This window comes from Solanum lycopersicum, chromosome 1 (assembly GCF_036512215.1).
Source record: "Solanum lycopersicum chromosome 1, SLM_r2.1".
Classification (NCBI taxonomy): Eukaryota; Viridiplantae; Streptophyta; class Magnoliopsida; order Solanales; family Solanaceae; genus Solanum; species Solanum lycopersicum.
In genome coordinates, this window is record NC_090800.1 from 5602524 (window position 1) to 5620394 (window position 17871).

A 17871-nucleotide genomic window follows, 5' to 3' on the forward strand; every position below is an offset into this window, starting at 1 on the left:
GGATCAATTCTCTTATAGCATGGTCGAGCATTCACGATACTCATCACAAGTCACATTCTCTTCAAGAAATTGACTAATCATTTATATGTACTTCATAAATTTGCATTATAAGCACATTGTCATGGCTTTAAAATTCATCATATTTCCATGATACACTTCAACATCACTTTGAAAGATCAAGTGTACCATCACTTTATCTTCTTGTCTTTTGATGGAGGATTTATAAATTATTGGGTCGACAACATTCACAAGTCCAATGTCCTTTCATACCATTTTGATAATGAAAAGTGCCTTCACATTTCGAAGGACTATTTGGAAAACCCATAGTGTTCTTCCTTTTATAATTACCACAATAATGACTATTATAATTACGTCCCTTCATGCTCTTTTTCATATTGTTAATTATTTGTCATCTTTCAGACTAACTATTTACTGCTACCACATTCATATGATAGAACGGAGCAAATGAACATGCGATTTTAAAATTATCATATATTGCTACCACATTCTTTTCAAGGAATGGAGCAAATTCAATAGGACGAATTTCAAGACTTTTCATCAAAGCCTTAGTCATCATTATATCATCACTTTGGTGCATTGACTCAAACTCAATGTCTTATCCATATAAGGCGTGTTATGCCATAAATCTATGGGTCTTGAACCCAATCACGGTGCATCAAAACTCAAATTGATGTCTTACCCTTTTGGTGCGATAGAACTTGAATTGTTCATCTTATCCTCAAATATTTTTATTATGGTACATCCGGACTTTAACCTGATGTCTTACCCTTTTGGTGCGATGAAACTTGAATCCATCATCTTACCCTTAACCAACGGTATAATAAATCGAAGTACAACATGACTCACCCTTTGAGTCTTTCAAAACAATCAAAATAACATTCAAATTCATGCTATTAAAATTTATACCTTCTTCTATTTAAGAAATTTTGTATAGCATGTCATATTCAACCAATAGTAGTATATGTCTTCGGTTCCTGATAATGAAAACTGCCTTCAAATTTCGAAGGACTATTTGGAAAACCCATAGTGTTCTTTCTTTTATAATTACCACAATGATGACTATTATAATTCCGTCCCTTCATGCCCTTTTTCATATCGTTAATCATTTGTCATCTTTCAGACTAATTATTTACTGCTACCACATTTATACGATAGAATGGAGCAAGTCAGCATCGGATTTCAAAGTTATCATATGTTTCTATCACATTCTTTTCAAGGAATGGAGCAAGTTCAATATGACAAATTTCAAGGTTTTTCATCAAAACCTTAGTCATCATTATTTAATCACTATGGTGCATTGACTCAAACTCAATGTCTTATCCATACAAGGCGTGCTAGGTCAAATTCTAAAGGACTTGAACCCAATCCTTATCATCATGGTGCATCAAAACTCAGATTTGATGTCTTATCCTCTTGGTGCGATAGAACTTGAATCTGCCGTCTTACCATTAATTTTTTTTATGTCATCCGGACTTTAACCAGATGTCTACCATTTTGGTGCGATGGCTTGACTTCATCGTCTTACCCTTAACCAACAATATAATAGACCGCAGTACAACATGACTCACCCTTTGAGTCTTTCAAAATAATCAAAATAATATTCAAACTCATGCTATTAAAAATTTATACCTTCTTCCATTTAAGAAGTTTTGTATAGCATGTCATATTCAACCAATAGTTGTATATACCTTTGGTTCCTCATAATTGTTAGTGATTGAATACTATTGTATTCTAAATCATAAAAATATTTTAGAATATACATACCTAATTTTATGAATATAATACCTTGATTCTCATAACGAGACCAACCAAAACATGAGTTAAAGAAAAACTAAAACTCAATCTTAATTGGTTAGAGACTCGTGCTGATAACGTGTTATAAAATCAAGCTCATAAGAATATAATCATAAAGAGAAAAAGACAAGAGAACTAGATAGAAGAAGAGGAATTTTCTTCTTATTCAAGTGTATATTACAATGGTGAGTGTTATCTCTATTTATAGGTAGAGAAATCAATCAAAAGGTCACCATGTTTAATGTCACATTAGTAGATACATTTCTATCCCAAAAAGATTCATCACCTTGGGAATACATATCCACGATAAGGATAAGTTTATGATAAGCTTAATGGACAATCCACTTAATTCAATGTATTTATAACATAATTTACTTTATTTATATAATAATTTCTAATTTAAATTTAATAACAATTCATCATTTTCTCAAAACGTTTCTTTGAGTTATTAATGAGAAGAGTTATGTAGAAATAAAATGAAAAATATAAATAAGAAGAACAAAAGACAAAATTATAAAAAGACAAGGCTAATAAACTTAAAACAAAGACTTATTGCATAAAAGATATAACATATAAAGAACAAAAAAACAAAAAAAATATAGTTTTAGAGTGACTTCAAAAAATAATGAGGCCTTTTATTGGGTATTCTAAGCCCAAAACCTAAGCCTATCTCAACCTTTTCAAGGTTGAGAAAAGATATAAACCTTTTGCACTCAACGAGAATCGTACCCAAACCTTGGGGCTTAATAATGAACACCCTTGCCAGTGAGCCACACTTCTCTATTAGTTGTTAAGGGGTTAACAGAAGAAGTTAACTTTATATATACGGTGTAATTTTTCGACAAGGGAGTTCACGTAGGTCCGCCCCTGGTTATAACTATCATAGTTCATACTATTATGAGCCTGTTTGGCTCAGCTTAAAAGATGGTCAAACTAACTTAAAAGCTGGTTTTTGACTTATTTAGCTGTTTGACAATACTCAAAATAACTTATTTTAAGTTTAAAAAAAAAATATTTTAAGCCAAAAGTTAAAAGCTGGGTTAGGGGTGCTTTTTTTTTTTTCCAGCTTATAAGCTGTTTTAAGTTGACCACATTTTTACCTTTTTGCCCTTAATATTTTTATACAATCTCCAAATTACCCCCATAACCATAACATCTCTTTCTTATATTTTTCCCTTTTCACGTGTGGATGATAGACAATTACTATTACTAATGAATGAAAATAAAATAAATCTTAAATCTTTCAAGTGATCTATTCAAATTATATATTATTAAAATGTAAAATAAGTTACACATATAACTTAAATAAAAAATTATATTCCTCTTATAAATAATTTGTGATAATAAAGAAATATGTGAATGATAGACAATTATTATTACCTATGAATAAAACTAAAATAAAATCTTAAATCATTCTTTAATCTATTCAAATTATATATCTTTAAAATCTATAATAAGTTTATATTCCTCTTATAAATAATTTGTGATGAGAAAGAAATATGTGAATGATAGCAAAATATAATTATTTATGGCTGTAAAATAAAAATTAATTAATTTTTATTATGTTAACAGCTTTTAAGGGTATTTCAGACATTTTGATTTAAAAATCTGTTTATCAGCACTTATTTGCCAAACACATCAACAACTTTTTTTTTAACTTCAACACTTTTATCCAAACGCATAACTGCTTATTTTAAAAATAAGTTTCAGCACTTTCAAAAGTACTTTTTTAAAGCTACTTTTATTAAGCCCATCCAAACGGGCCCTATATTATTAAAATGTTTAACATCTTCTTAACTACTCGTATATGTTAATATGCTTTTCACTTAGTCGATTGGTTTGAATTCAAGTTGTGATGGGATTAGTTATGATGAGATAAACTATGATAGGATTAGTTATAATGAGATAAGATACATTGATATTATTTATTAAGTGTTTTGTTTGTTGACTGTTGTATTCAAATAATAGGCTTAGCATATATTTTAAGAACAATTTATTTGCTTACAAAAGTATGTATTAAAAAGGTGTAAAAGAATAATTTTTGTCATACTTATTTTATCGTGGGATAAGTTATTTCGGGATTACTATACGAGAATGGATAACTTATAGTGATACTAATTATTAATTGCGGGGATAAGTTATATCGTACTTACCAATCAAACGACAAATTAAGTGGCACTACAATTTCATCCCATAACTATTTTATGTAATTCTTCACATAGGTTTTAGTTTTGTTTTTAGTATCCATTTTCATCTTTGTTCTTCATTAGCACAAATTTGTCCAATTACAACAATAAGTAATACTAACATAGGAGTACTAGATCAAAATCATCTTTCATTGTCCTTCAATTGACTCATAATCTCAAGAGACTTACTTAGTCCCTTGACAAAATCATGTATCTAACAAGACTTAAACTCATTCGCAAAAATAACAATTTTCCACCAAAGAACATAAATAAAGAGGAAAAAAATGAAAATGTATCCATCAAATTACAAAATGCATCTTCTTGTATTGGAGGAATTGCTCTCCTTGTGCCTCCATCAGTTCTGTCAAAGCACAAAAAGTCAACGTCACGATAAAAAAGGACTAGACAAAGTTTGGGTGTGCACTGAATAAAACGTGTCAAGTTTAGGGCGATTCCGCCCTTTAAAATTGAGTTATGGATCAAGTTGAATACTCACTTGAGGTGGATCTTCTGTTTTTTGAGGTGCTTCTTCTGTTTTTTTAGGAGGTTCTGCTGATTTCGGTTCATCAGCTTTCGAATTCTCTTCAGCTGCACAAACAGTAATGTTCAATATAGTTATCTAAACAAGGCGGAGTCAATATTTGAAGCTACAATGTGCTATCCACAAAGGCGGAGCCAGGATTTAAAGTTTATGGGTTCGGGATTCCAGCTCTTGATAATCAGGACTAAATCCTGAAACAAACATTTAAATGATTTTTACCTCCGTCTTCGGGCAAATCAGAGGTCCATAGTGTGAGATTGTCTCTCAACAGCTGCATGATTAAGGTACTGTCTTTGTATGATTCTTCACTCAAAGTGTCCAACTCTGCTATTGCCTCGTCGAAAGCTTGTTTAGCCAAGTGACAAGCCCTGCATTTTGGAAATTGTTAATCTACAACGTAACATCATCCAGAGGACAAGAAATATACATAGTCTGCAGGTATTAATTCATCTGTCTTGAACTTTACCTTTCGGGGGAATTCATGATCTCATAGTAGAACACAGAGTAGTTCAAAGCAAGACCGAGCCTGATCGGATGTGTTGAAGGGAGATCAGAGTTTGCAGTGGCAGTAGCAGCCTGAAGAAAACATATCAAGAGAACTTTCAAATGTGCGCACTTTAAGTTATATACGCTGACAGTGTAAAGATATTTGTAAGATAACTTGCCTCGTAGCCTTTCAATGATAGTTCAGAAGCCTCTTTCTTTTCCTGATCAGTCTTGAACTCAGCAAGGTAACGAAAATAATCGCCTTTCCTGAACCAGACAAACAAAAAAATAAGTCATATACGTATGGATTGTAATGCAAGAATTGTAATAAACACAGGCCGGAGGTGCCTGGCCTCATTCCTCCACATGAAAGAGAGTCGAAAAAGCTGTTAAACTCTGCCCTTCTTTGGATATCAGGTCAGAACTTCGGGTAGAATGGGCAAAACTCCGGACCTTTAGGAATGAGGGGTACCAAACTCTGCAACTAATGAGAAGGCCCAACGGAGTAAAGGGAGCTAAGGAAGTGTGTACGTTGTCACACTCCCTACACCTCCCAAAGGTTCTTAGAGAACAGGCTGAACACAGCACAGTGATGTGTCACGGACTTAGAGTCTCACTAAAACTCCGTGTGCCCCTACCGAGATGCAAAATTTGACTGGCAAAGTGTAGGGACAGGACAGATGACTCTAAAAGTCATGAAGAACCTCAGAACAGGATCACAAGCTTGTTATGGACCATTTTGATTAACAAAAACAGGTAGAAAGGGTTGTTGTTGTTATGCATTTGACTTACATTTTGTAATAAAAGACGGTAGCTTCACCGGTGCCAGATGATGGAATGAGATGTTTGTCTATGATTTCAAGAATATCATGGCAAATCTTGGAGAGCTCCTCTTCTACTTTCTGCCTGTATCCCTTAATCAGCTTGACATTGTTCTCGTTCCCTTTCGACTCTTCCTTCTGCTCGATGGAAGACATGATACGCCACGAAGCCCTTCGAGCTCCAATTACATTCTTGTAACCAACAGAAAGCAAGTTCCTTTCCTCCACTGTCAGTTCAGCATCCAGTTTTGCAACTTTCTTCATACTCTCAACCATTTCTGAGAAATAATAAATGGTAATATGAAGTTATCAAACACTATAATGGTGCAATGCGAAGACATTAACTACATCTCACTCCCCATTAATGAGATGAGATGAATGTGAAATCACGGTTATCACTCAATCAACAATTATTATCTCATAAACTTGCCTTTCTTGTTGATGAACTTTCTTCAATAAAGAAAGTTAATTTATGGTAATAACTATTAGTTGAGGAAGCTAAGAAATCAACTCGGCTTATTACATTCTCACAAGAAGTGAAATAGGTATAAAAATATAATGATAATATAAAAATTCTTTACACGATGCATAATATCAAACTTAACCAAGCAACTTACATGCCTTTAACCCCAATAAAAGAACCAAGCCAACTTACTTGACACTTTGCCTCTAAATTGCTCGGATCTAGAGGTCAGATGTTTCATGATTTAAATTTTTTATGATTTGGAGTATCGATCTAGTTGCAGGATTTGCCGAAAAAGAATTCAAATATCTAAACTAAAGTTGTATGTCTAAATTAAGATACATTATGTGAAAAATTTATGGGGGAAAATGCACATGTAACCCCAACCTATGCCCGAAATCCAGAGACATGCTTATACTTACTAAGGTACTATCATCCCGCACTTATTTTACAAATAATTTTATACCTATTTTGACCTATGTGACACTATCATTGAAAAAATTGTTAACATACGTTGTACCCAGAAGATATGCCACGTAGGTAGAAAGTTATTTATAAAATAAATTCGGGGACCTTATTATAATATAAGTGTATCTTTGAGATTTGAAGCATTTCGAGGAAAAAATATTGATCAAGAGGAGAATACTGATATAAGAAAAAGGGATTGGATTTGACACACTTGAAACTCATCAGTATGGAAACAATATCTTCTCTCTCAAGAACAAGTACAAATTCTTCAAAAAATTGATCACACACTATTCTAGCACAAGTAGAACTACAATGTAAGGGAGAAAAAGGATGTATCAAAAGAAAATAAAAAGGAGAAACTTTATACATAGTAATATGTAGATGATTTTATTCATGTTATTCCCTCCGTCTCAATCTATATTATTGTCACGGAGTTAAAGAAAACAAAAAAATTAATAATTGAAACTTGTGATCTAAAACAAACAGAGGAAAAAGAATTACCATCATAACGTTCAGCTTGTTCCGCGAGCTTGGCTGTGTAAACATGAGTTTCTCTTTCCTTTTCCTTTGACATTTTTCTTTAATAATTAGGGTAAACAATATAGTGTTCTTCTTGTGCAAATTACAAGCCAAAAGGATATTGATGTGAATTAAGAAAGTGATTAGAGTACTAATTATACGTATTATTTCAAGAGAGAAAATGGATAATAAGGAGGGCATTGACAGTTACAACATGGAGAAAGTTGTGGGAAAAAGACTCATATCTACCATTCCATTAATTATTACTACAATTGGTAAACCGCCAATTGAGGTTAAACTTAACTAATTTTCTTTCCAACATATTTACATAATTGTCCCCTTTGTACGTGTTATATGAAAGATTAAAAATAATAATAATTGAACACTCATCTCAAACAACAATCATAACAATAATATATTCAGTGTAATTTCATAAGTATAGTCCGAAAAAGATAACTAGATGAGGTGTACATTGTAACACTTCGAGAATTTCCAAGCTAAGGCCCGAACCGTTGTGTGTAAGGTTGTACCGGCTTATTCTTAAATTTCTCTTAGGTGTAAAGGTCAATATTTTTTGGTGTGGGATGAATTTGGAAATGAATTAAGCTCACAAGAATCCCAGCACAAAGTTAAGTTTAAAGTTTACTAACCGATTAAGTTTTGACATAAGATTTCACGTAGGTAAACTTCAAATAATCATATCTTTCGACACATAATAAATTATGTGTCACATGACCTATCACATTGAAGGTGTATGAGTCCTCTTTTTAACTCAACTAATTAAAATTGCCTTATTTCGAGTTCAAAGACTACTACATCAAAGTTTTCTAAGTCTGTGAACTACAAAACCCTTCTATGAGTCAGTAATTCAATCCACGATCCATACTGTTAAGTCGTGAATACATTTCAGAGAGTCTAATTTTGGACTTTGATTCATAAGAATCCATCTTCGAGTCTTAAAACCTTCTACAAGCCACAGTGTGGACCTATAGAATAAGTTTTCGGGCCTTAATATTCAATATATAAATTCAACAGATTGGATCTACGGGCCGTGGAAACTTCTACGGGGGGTCGTTTTGACCCGTAAAATGAAATTTTGAGACTTAAAATTTAATATAAATTATATGGATTGGTTTTACTATTCGTGAAAACTTCTACGGGTTGTCATTTAGATCCGTACAATGAAATTTTGAGCCTTAAAATTTAGTATGAAATCCACATTTGGGATCTATGATCCGTATAGACAACCAAAAATCGTAGATGACCTCATGAAAGGTTTTCATCAACTTTTGGAGGGTAATTTAGTCTTTTCTCACCCATTTTAAGTTGTTTCTTCAGCAAACCAAAACATTTTTACACCTAATTAAGGTTCTAAATAGTATTAGTTGACCCTAATACTCTCACTAAAACTTCCAAATCTTAGCAAGGATCCAAGAGGAGAAAAATACAGTTTTCAATCGTACTTCCAGTTTCACCAAGAAGTTTGTTCTTCCAAGTATGTAAGATTATCATAGTGATAGACTAAATTCGTCTCCACGCCCTACATCTATCTAAATTCAGTCTAAGAGTAGTCTAGAGTTTTATCCAAGATTTTGAGTAAATATGAGATGATTAGTATAGTTGAAATCTGATTTCTTGATTTCTGAGTGTTGAGTCTTTGTATTTTTATTGAGATCCTTGAATTGATTGGTTCATGTATATATTACACCATCAACACTATTTTGAGTTATAATTTTGGAGATTCTTTTAAAGCAAATATTTTTGTCTTAAATTGATCTTGTGAGAAAGCAAAGATGATTTTGAGAAAGGGTTTTAAATATGATTTGAGTAAGAGTATAAGGGAACTAAGTATTCCCAAATAATTTTTTACATTGAGAAAAGAAAATTTTTGATTTCAAAATAGTTAATGAGTTCATTGCTATTTCATAGCAGTTACCACTTTTAATAGGATATTTTGAGCAATTACCTCAAATTGAGAAAGAGCAAGCTTTGTACATTTAAGCATGAATATATATTTATTGGGAGTAGTGTTGTACACCGATATGGGTGTAAGTTCAGACAACTCACATTTCTCATAAACCTTGTAGCCATTAGCCAACATGCGTAAAGGATCATTATTTTTAGATAACTCATTATTTTCGAGAGAGCTTTAGTGAATCCACTTAGATGAAATGTTCTATATCCCGCCAAGGTACAGGACAATTTTGGATGTGTGGAAGAGACATTGTATCATCAGGTTACTCATAGTGATTATTTTCGATTAGCAAATCTCCCAAATAGATTTAAATGTATATTTTAGCATAACACTTAATATGTTGAGTTCATACATGATTAAGTATTTTGTAAAGTTTAAATAATTTCACTCCTTTATTTCTTTACATTCAGTTGAGTATGTATTCATATCAATTGCAGTCCTTTCATTATGTCATTTCGCTTTAACTATATTACATATTCGTACATTCAATGTATAGATGTCATTCAACCTGCATCTTTTTGTAATACAACTGCATGTGTTTAAGATCATGAATATGCGCATCGTTAAGATCACTTTGCACTTCCTATTTTTGTGGCTCCTCCTTGCATTCCAAAAAGTCCCCTTTTTCATTTCAATATTTACTTTAGGACATCAAGGATCTTGTCCTAACGTCCATGTTGAACTTAGAGGTGTAACGACCTGTAAGGTCGTTTTTGTAATTTTTATAAAATGACCATTTTACCCCTCCCAATAGTTGCCTCGAGTGATTAATGATCAATAGATGAAGTTGATTTTAAGAATTTTGAACTTTTTGATAAATACGATTATTTAATTGATAGATATTAATTAAATAATTTATTTATTTAGTTGTTGATTAATAGGTCAAGTCCATAATTCATTTAGTGACCCACGTAAAATACATTAAGAACCTAAACTGAGACAGAACCGTATAGTTAGTGCAGCACCATGTCACGAAGTAAAAAGAGGATGTTGTGCAGAATTTGAGATAATACGAGAAAATATATAAACGCGAAAAACAAGACAACAGATTTACGTGGTTCACCAATAAATTGGCTACGTCCACGGGAAGAGAGAGAGCAGTTTTATTATGGAGAGGCAAAAACAGAATTGCAAAAATAGGGTTTGCCATAGCGTCTATATATATATAGTGCTAACCCCCGTCCTTTCTGTTTGTAACGGGTCCGATTCAAGACATTCAACAGAGGACGAAAAGTGAATCCTGTTCCTTCAGGTAAGAAATGTAACTAAAATTTTGTGATAATTTTATACATATTGCAAGTGAAAGAATTAAAAATCAAATAGTCCAATTGGTGAACAAACTTTTCCCACTAATAATCATGTGTATGACGTTAATTCTGATGGGAGGAAACGTATTGAATATTTAAATTATGTATTTCACTGGAATTTGGTCTTTAGAGGATAAGTTTGAGTGGAAAATATTTTGACATATTGATAGCTAATAATTTGTAAGTTTTAGATAGCAAAAAAATTATGTTAAATTATAGTGAGTATCTACGAGTGTAGTGAGTTGATATTTAAGTTTTTCCAAAATTGGTGTTTTAAATTTATGTATAAATATTGTTTTATGGGTTACTGCTAACAAGAACTGGGACTACGTCTTTAGGTAAATTATGACTAGTGATCAGGGGATGTGATTATTGAATAGATGCACTGATAATATTCTTTCTAAAATTAGTCCACGAGCACATATTAGTTACGGTTTAGTGTTGATTTTGTAAGTTTGTTTGATTTCGAATATTTTGTAATTATTACATTATAATTCAAGTTTTGATATATTGAGATAGGTAATTAAATATCGGATGAATTATATTATATGAAAGCTTTTAAGGTTGTAGTCTTAACCTTAGGCTTGAATTGAGAACTGTGAGAGTTGAAGTATTAATTGACATCAAAATTAGGAACGTGACATAGATTGGAGTGAGTTTATGGGTATAGGCATAATAATATGGGGTTTGTTAGTTTTGAAATCTTATTATGGTCATTTGTTTGAATAGATTGCTTTGAGTTGGAAGTTCAACAAAAAGGGAAGGCTCAACTATCGGAGTAAATTCTTGATTGATTGAGGAAAGTGGATTCTCTTGCTAAGTGTATGAAATGCGTGTATTTCCTTGTGGTATATGTTTGGGAGTAATGAGATTTGGCTATGGGTTGACTTGTCCACGTTGATTAATTCTAATGATAAAAAGGGGTAATAAAAGAGAATGTGATTATTTGTTTGTATGTGATATGTTGAGAATGGTAAGAGTACCGGTGTTATAATGGAAAAGTTTATTACTATAGAATGTGGATTGTAATCCAAGAATGCCAAAGCATATGTGCATTAGTTGATATATTATTAATTTGATTTATTATGTGTGATTGTGTTCTTTACTGAACCCGTAAAATTGTGATAATTGAGGTGATTATATGTCATAGAAACATTTGATTTATTGAGATGTTGCATCATCTCCTTTACTTGATGTCATATTATGTACAAGCATTGACATGAGATTGAGTATGAGTAAAGGTCTAACACGTGGAGATCGTTCTTGTTGAGATCGAATTATGATTATTTGGGCACGTGGAGATCGTCCTTGCGATAGAAAGTTATGATTATGATTGGGCACGTGGATATCGTCCGTGCGGAATTTATTTAATTTATGATAGTGCGTTGAGATCGTCCGCACAAACACATGGAGATCGTCCATGTAGGTATATGGACCTCGCGAGTCCCCCATGGATCATGAACTCTCGATGTGTTTCCGAGGAGTATCATGTATATACGACTGAGAGAGAGATTGGTATTCTGAGGCATATCACTTCATGGTGTCATATTGCATTGCATCTATGACATTCTTCATTCTTGATGATTATGTGTTTTATTGATTGTTGGAAAGTACTTGATATTTGATTACCTCTATTTGACGAACTTGATCTTGTGTGTTGCTGATATTGTGAGTTCCTTTTGTGAAAGTTTGTGATTTTTAAATATGAGTTGTAGTTAACGATGTGTAATTTGTTAAAATGATTTTGAAGAGTTGGATGCCATGAAAGTTGTGAACTGTTAGGTTGGATTTATTTTATGCAGGTTGTAGTTGTGGAGGTTCGGTTGGTGTGTAAGGAATATCCGTATTTTATTCTCTTAACATGTTTTTAGAAGTTTACTTGCTGGGTACCGTATGATTTGGTACTCACCCCTTGCTACTATAATTTTTTTATAGGTTACTCGCCCAAACTTTGTGATACTTATCTTCTCCTTGTCTGAGGCTTCTTGGAGATTTGTGAGCTAGCTGTTTGTTGTCTCAGAGGACTTTCTTTCTCCTTAGTATGACCTTGTTCTATTCTAGAAACAAGTTCATTTGAGACTAGCGTTTCTTTTGAATCAATTGTAATACTTTAAAGGCTTGTACACGTGACAACCAGATTTCAAATCGAAAGGAAAAAATTACACACAGCAGGAGTTTGGGGGTGTTTTGAATTATTTCTGAAATATTTCGCATTTTATTGTAATGGTTGAGTTTTAGGCTGACTTGTCTTGGTGGGATAAGACGAGTGCCATCGCGTCCATTTTTTTAGGTCGTGACAACATGGTATCAGAGCCTCAGGTACATAGGTCTCACGTGTATACAAGTCGAGTCTAAGTAGAGTCAAGGATCGGTATAGAGACGTCTTTACTTATCTTCGAGAGGCTATAATGACTTTTAGAAAAAGTCTTCACTTCTTGAATCTTTATCGTGCGTACTTAGTTCCGTTTTGATTTTATCGCTTTACTTAATTCTACTCGCACTATGTATTATATGATGACTCGTGCGTAGTTCCTCATGTGGGTAAGTTGTGTCGTGTATGATTGGGATGTTAGAGCTGGTACTAAGGTTAGGTGATATACTTATGGAAAATATGTTTGGTTAGAGTTAGAATGTTTAAAAATTTAAAGGGGTTGTGTAATGTTAGTTACCCTAGTAAAGTGAATAGTACTTATGTCAGTTGTGTTGTGTGTTATATACAGTACATGAAATGGTTTAACCATTGGAAGTGGAATGATTAAATGGATGTCTAGATAATGGAGTTGTAACTTTGGAAACTACAATTAGTAAAGTTATCATAATATGGATGAATTGCTTAGAAAATGATTCACCAATTATGGTTAGAATTTCTACTATAATAGTATCGATACTTACTTGGTTCGAGTTATGAAGTGTGTTACTTTTTATATTGACCTGACCTATGAAAGAATACATATAGCTTGGACTAGATCCGAAACTAATTTGATAATATTTTACAACTATTTGATGGATAGAAATGTGTGATCTAATTGGATATGATCTTCTCGGTAGATATGATGTGTTCTGGTGGTGGATGTAACGGACTTTCACGATGGGATACTAGTGGAATATAAAAAAATGGATATGTTGATTGTTAAGCCTGAATACTAACTACATAACGAGTTATCATTTGTATCACATTCTTGTATAATAAGGTTCAATGTCACATTGATATTTGAGAAACCAACTTGCTTGTTACTAAAGACGAATGAGCTAGAAGAAAATTTTTAGTGGTGGATCGTTGATACGATATCAATGTGTAAAGTTGAGAGGTGTATCTCTAAGGTTCTAAATAAGGACCGATGTTTTCATTTTAATGTCCAAGGGAATGAATATATATTAGGATGACAAGCTTATAGGTAAAGAAAGTCTGAATGAATATATTTGTGTAAAGGTAACTGAAAATTGTAGCAAAAAAATGTATATAACAGTGGGTTAGTCCTATTTATTTGATTAGTAATAATTGGTTTTTAGGTGTCATATTGATGAAAAGGTTGAATTCGAGATTATAACATTGTCTAATGAGCATAACGATAATAAGAATTCATGATGAAATTATGATTGAGATGCAACTATATAATGAGGATTATTGGCTAAATATATTTTTTATGGTATACTTCTTTATAGTCATCATAGCCATAGTTTGTCATAATTACCACTCACAACTAACATTAATGATTAATAACATGAGTTGATCGACTTCGAGTTTGTATAATTAATCACGTTTGTATAATTCACCACATTTATGTAATTCACCATATTTGTATAATTCAAAACTAACAATTCTTCGTTGATTTATATTTGTATACGATGAGGTTGTATTTCTATATGGCAATGATTTCCTTAGATTTTTCAGCTTTGTGACCATATACATTTAATCTCTTGGTGCATAACTTCTTTAAGTTTATATAAACGTGTAGTTTTTGCAATTGTATAATATAATTTATATAATGTAATTTGTATAATATATTTTGTATAATTGTTTTAAGTTCATATGTTTATGTTTGTATCAATTCGTTATTTCAAGTTTTATCATATTTTTATAATTTCAGACTTTATATTACTCAGTTATACAAAAACATTCGAATTGTATAAACGTACCTGCAAATTATACAAATGAGATACGAATTATACAAATAATTTCCTTGTTCCGCTCGCTTCTCTCCTCTCTCTCCCAATTTCGCTCGCCAGATATACAAATAGATATGTATAATATACAATTATTTAACTATTATACATATATAATTCACCTCTTTCCCACTCTCTACCCTCTCTCGCTCTTATCTCTCCTCCCTCTCCTAACTCGCTTGTCACTCTTCTATATATAACATGTAACTGCGAATCATAACTAGAAAATTGTTGCTATGAAGCGTAGCTAGACTATTTTTGAGTGGCTATATACGAAAATTTCCTAAAAAATCACACAACTAAGCTAATATATAGTAGTTAATTATGCATCGTAACTAATGTTTAATTTAAGGGATAAATTTCAGAGACCTCCCTCTAGGTTTCACTCTATAAAACTAATCTCCCATGTGGTTTACGATATTACGTCTACCTCTCTTACTTTCATTTATTTTTAACCATTCTTTAAATTTATTTAAAAGTAAATATAGATTAATTTTGATTCGACAATTTTACCCACTTTTTATATTAATTTTTTCATATTAATAAATATTTAATAAAAACAACTTATTTAACAAATATTTTAAAAATAAATCAGCACAAATACGTGGCTTTTCATGAAACAAAGATCAAAGTCTTCATTCGAGCTGACCCGTCATTTTCACCAAATATGAAAAATTCGATAAGAACGATTAGATTTTGTTCTAGTTAAACATTTTCACGAGCGAAGAAAATATATGATCCAACGAATAGAGATAAATCGTTGAAAATTATATCTAAACTTGCATATATAAGGATAAAATTGTCAAATCTAAATTAATTTATATTTATTTTAAATAGATTTAAAGAATGATTACAAAAACATTAAAATTAGAGAGATAAACCTAATATCGTAAACTAGAGTTGGTGAGTGTTATATATCCCATAATTTAATTATAAATAATGGTTATAGGTAAAGAAAAGTGGTCATGATTGGGGTCCAACATTTTAAGATTTGTATTACAAACGTGTAAATCTTCTCCTCCTTGTATACAAATTAAAACACACACTATCGTCACACCCACTAATCTATCACCAAAAATCTTTCAATAAAATCAAAACTTGAAATTTTGAAATTTCAAATTCTCCCTCCTTATGATGTATATACCCTATCAAGGTAACTCCTCAGTTATTTCTTTGTAATTTTCATCCTTTTTTTATTTGTGTTCTTTTCTTCAGTTTTTTTCACATCATTTCATATTTTCAGTCATAATCTTGAATTCTTTCGATAACATCATTATACACATTCAAAATTCAAATCATAGATGCACAATCTTCATCGAAGATGATTACTAGAGATATAAATTTGCATGCAACAAAATCTAATATTTCTCCATCCCTTTTCTCGAGTCTAACTCAAGATTTCAACTTAATTGTAGTATACATCGTATCTCCTAGTCGTATATGTTCAACATTTTTATGAATATTTTTGTATATACTCTATTTGTGAATGCTTTTATATACTTTGATTTGTATATCCTTTTATTTTTTTAATCCGAGAGTTTTTGTATATATTTGATTTGTATATCTGTGTCTATGTATCTATAACCAACATATGAAAGTTATAATTTGTTTTGTATTATCAATACATATACATTTATCTCTTATTCATATAATTTCAACATTTGCATATAAATTAAACCAAAAGTAAAATTTAACCCCTAAATCAACAAATTTAAATTTTATATTAATTTGTATCAGTTATACAAATTATACAACATACTCTAACTCCTTACTTATGGCTATGTCATAAGTTGTAAGATGATCCAAACATGTATGTTTTTTGGGAGGTCAAAAATCTTTTTTCTTTTTTCTTTTCAGAAAGTTGCTTATTTTGAAGTAGTGAAACGTCTTGGTGAAGCACAGACAAAGCAACCCGGAAGCGGAATAAATCTTTTCCCCAAATTGTCAAAATAGCCGACAAGGCTCAACACACAATAGAAAATCAGCAGTAACAAGCACAAATAAATAGCAGCGTAATAAGTAAAGAACACACGATATACGTGGAAACCCCAAATCGGGGAGAAAACCACGGGACCGCTCAACAACGGTACCAAAACATTCACTAATCACCAAGAACCAAGTGGGTACAACAAGTTCTCCTCTCTAGTAAACACTAGAGGCAAATACAATCATCAAGGAGCAACCTTGGCACAACAACAAGCTACAAACTTCACCAAAGGTGGAAAAACACACCAAAAACGTAGGTATGAAGATGCTGCCAGAAAACTACCTTCCGGGCGTCAAAACTAGAAACTGACCATTGAATATGAAGAGGAGAATGTCACGAACAACAAACTAAAATTTCAGGACGATCGGACTCCGTTTGACCTTCGATCCGGGCACAAAACCAGCTTGCTGGGCAAAGGCTCGAAAATGAGCTCTCACTTTTTCTTCTTTTTTTTTTTCTGCAGTTGTTCACTGCCAATCTCACCCTATATCTTATCTTCTCATCTTCTTTTCTTTTAATTATCCACATAGGCATAAATGGACTAACCAAAGAAAGACACAACAATTGGGCCAAAAGCATTGAACATAAAGAGCCCAAGAAAGAGAAAATAAAAATATAAAGTGTTGTCCAACAAAAATTGGACTCATCCTCCATGTGGGAGGGATATTTACCAACAAATCTCCCCCTCACTCCTACATGGAGTGCTCAAACAAACCTGTCTTCTCTCGACATAGCACAAGCTTCTCTTTAGGCAAAGTTTTAGTCATCATATCCGAACAATTCTCACTTGTGTGAATCTTGATGAGCTCAAATGACTTGTCTTCTATAGCTTCTCGAATCCAATGATATCTCCTCTTAATGTGTTTGGTTCGAGAGTGGAAAGTGGCATTCTTAGCAAGGTGGATGGCACTCTGAGAATCACAATGAAGAAGATAATTTCCTTGATCCAAACCAAGCTCCTCAAGGAAATTCCTCATCCATAACAACTCCTTGCCTGCCTCAACAGCTGCTATATACTCTGCCTCAGTAGTGGACAAAGCAACACACTTTTGCAATCTTGATTGCCATGAAACTGCAGCTCCTCCAAACGTCATCAAGTACCCCGAGGTGGACTTTGCAGTATCAACATGACCGGACAT

The 17871-nt window shown here is 32.4% G+C and overlaps 1 protein-coding gene across 1 annotated transcript; it reads right to left on the reverse strand.

The window, feature by feature from the left end:
* Positions 1–4133: 4133 nt before the first annotated feature.
* LOC101257398 (14-3-3-like protein GF14 iota) lies at positions 4134–7470 on the reverse strand. Its single transcript, XM_004228360.5, has 7 exons — positions 7282–7470; positions 5821–6127; positions 5208–5295; positions 5009–5118; positions 4762–4910; positions 4498–4589; positions 4134–4362 (listed from the first exon to the last, which is right to left on the reverse strand). Exons 1-7 carry the CDS (start codon positions 7352–7354, stop codon positions 4357–4359), a joined length of 825 nt encoding a protein of 274 aa, XP_004228408.1. The 5' UTR covers positions 7355–7470; the 3' UTR covers positions 4134–4356.
* Positions 7471–17871: the final 10401 nt, after the last annotated feature.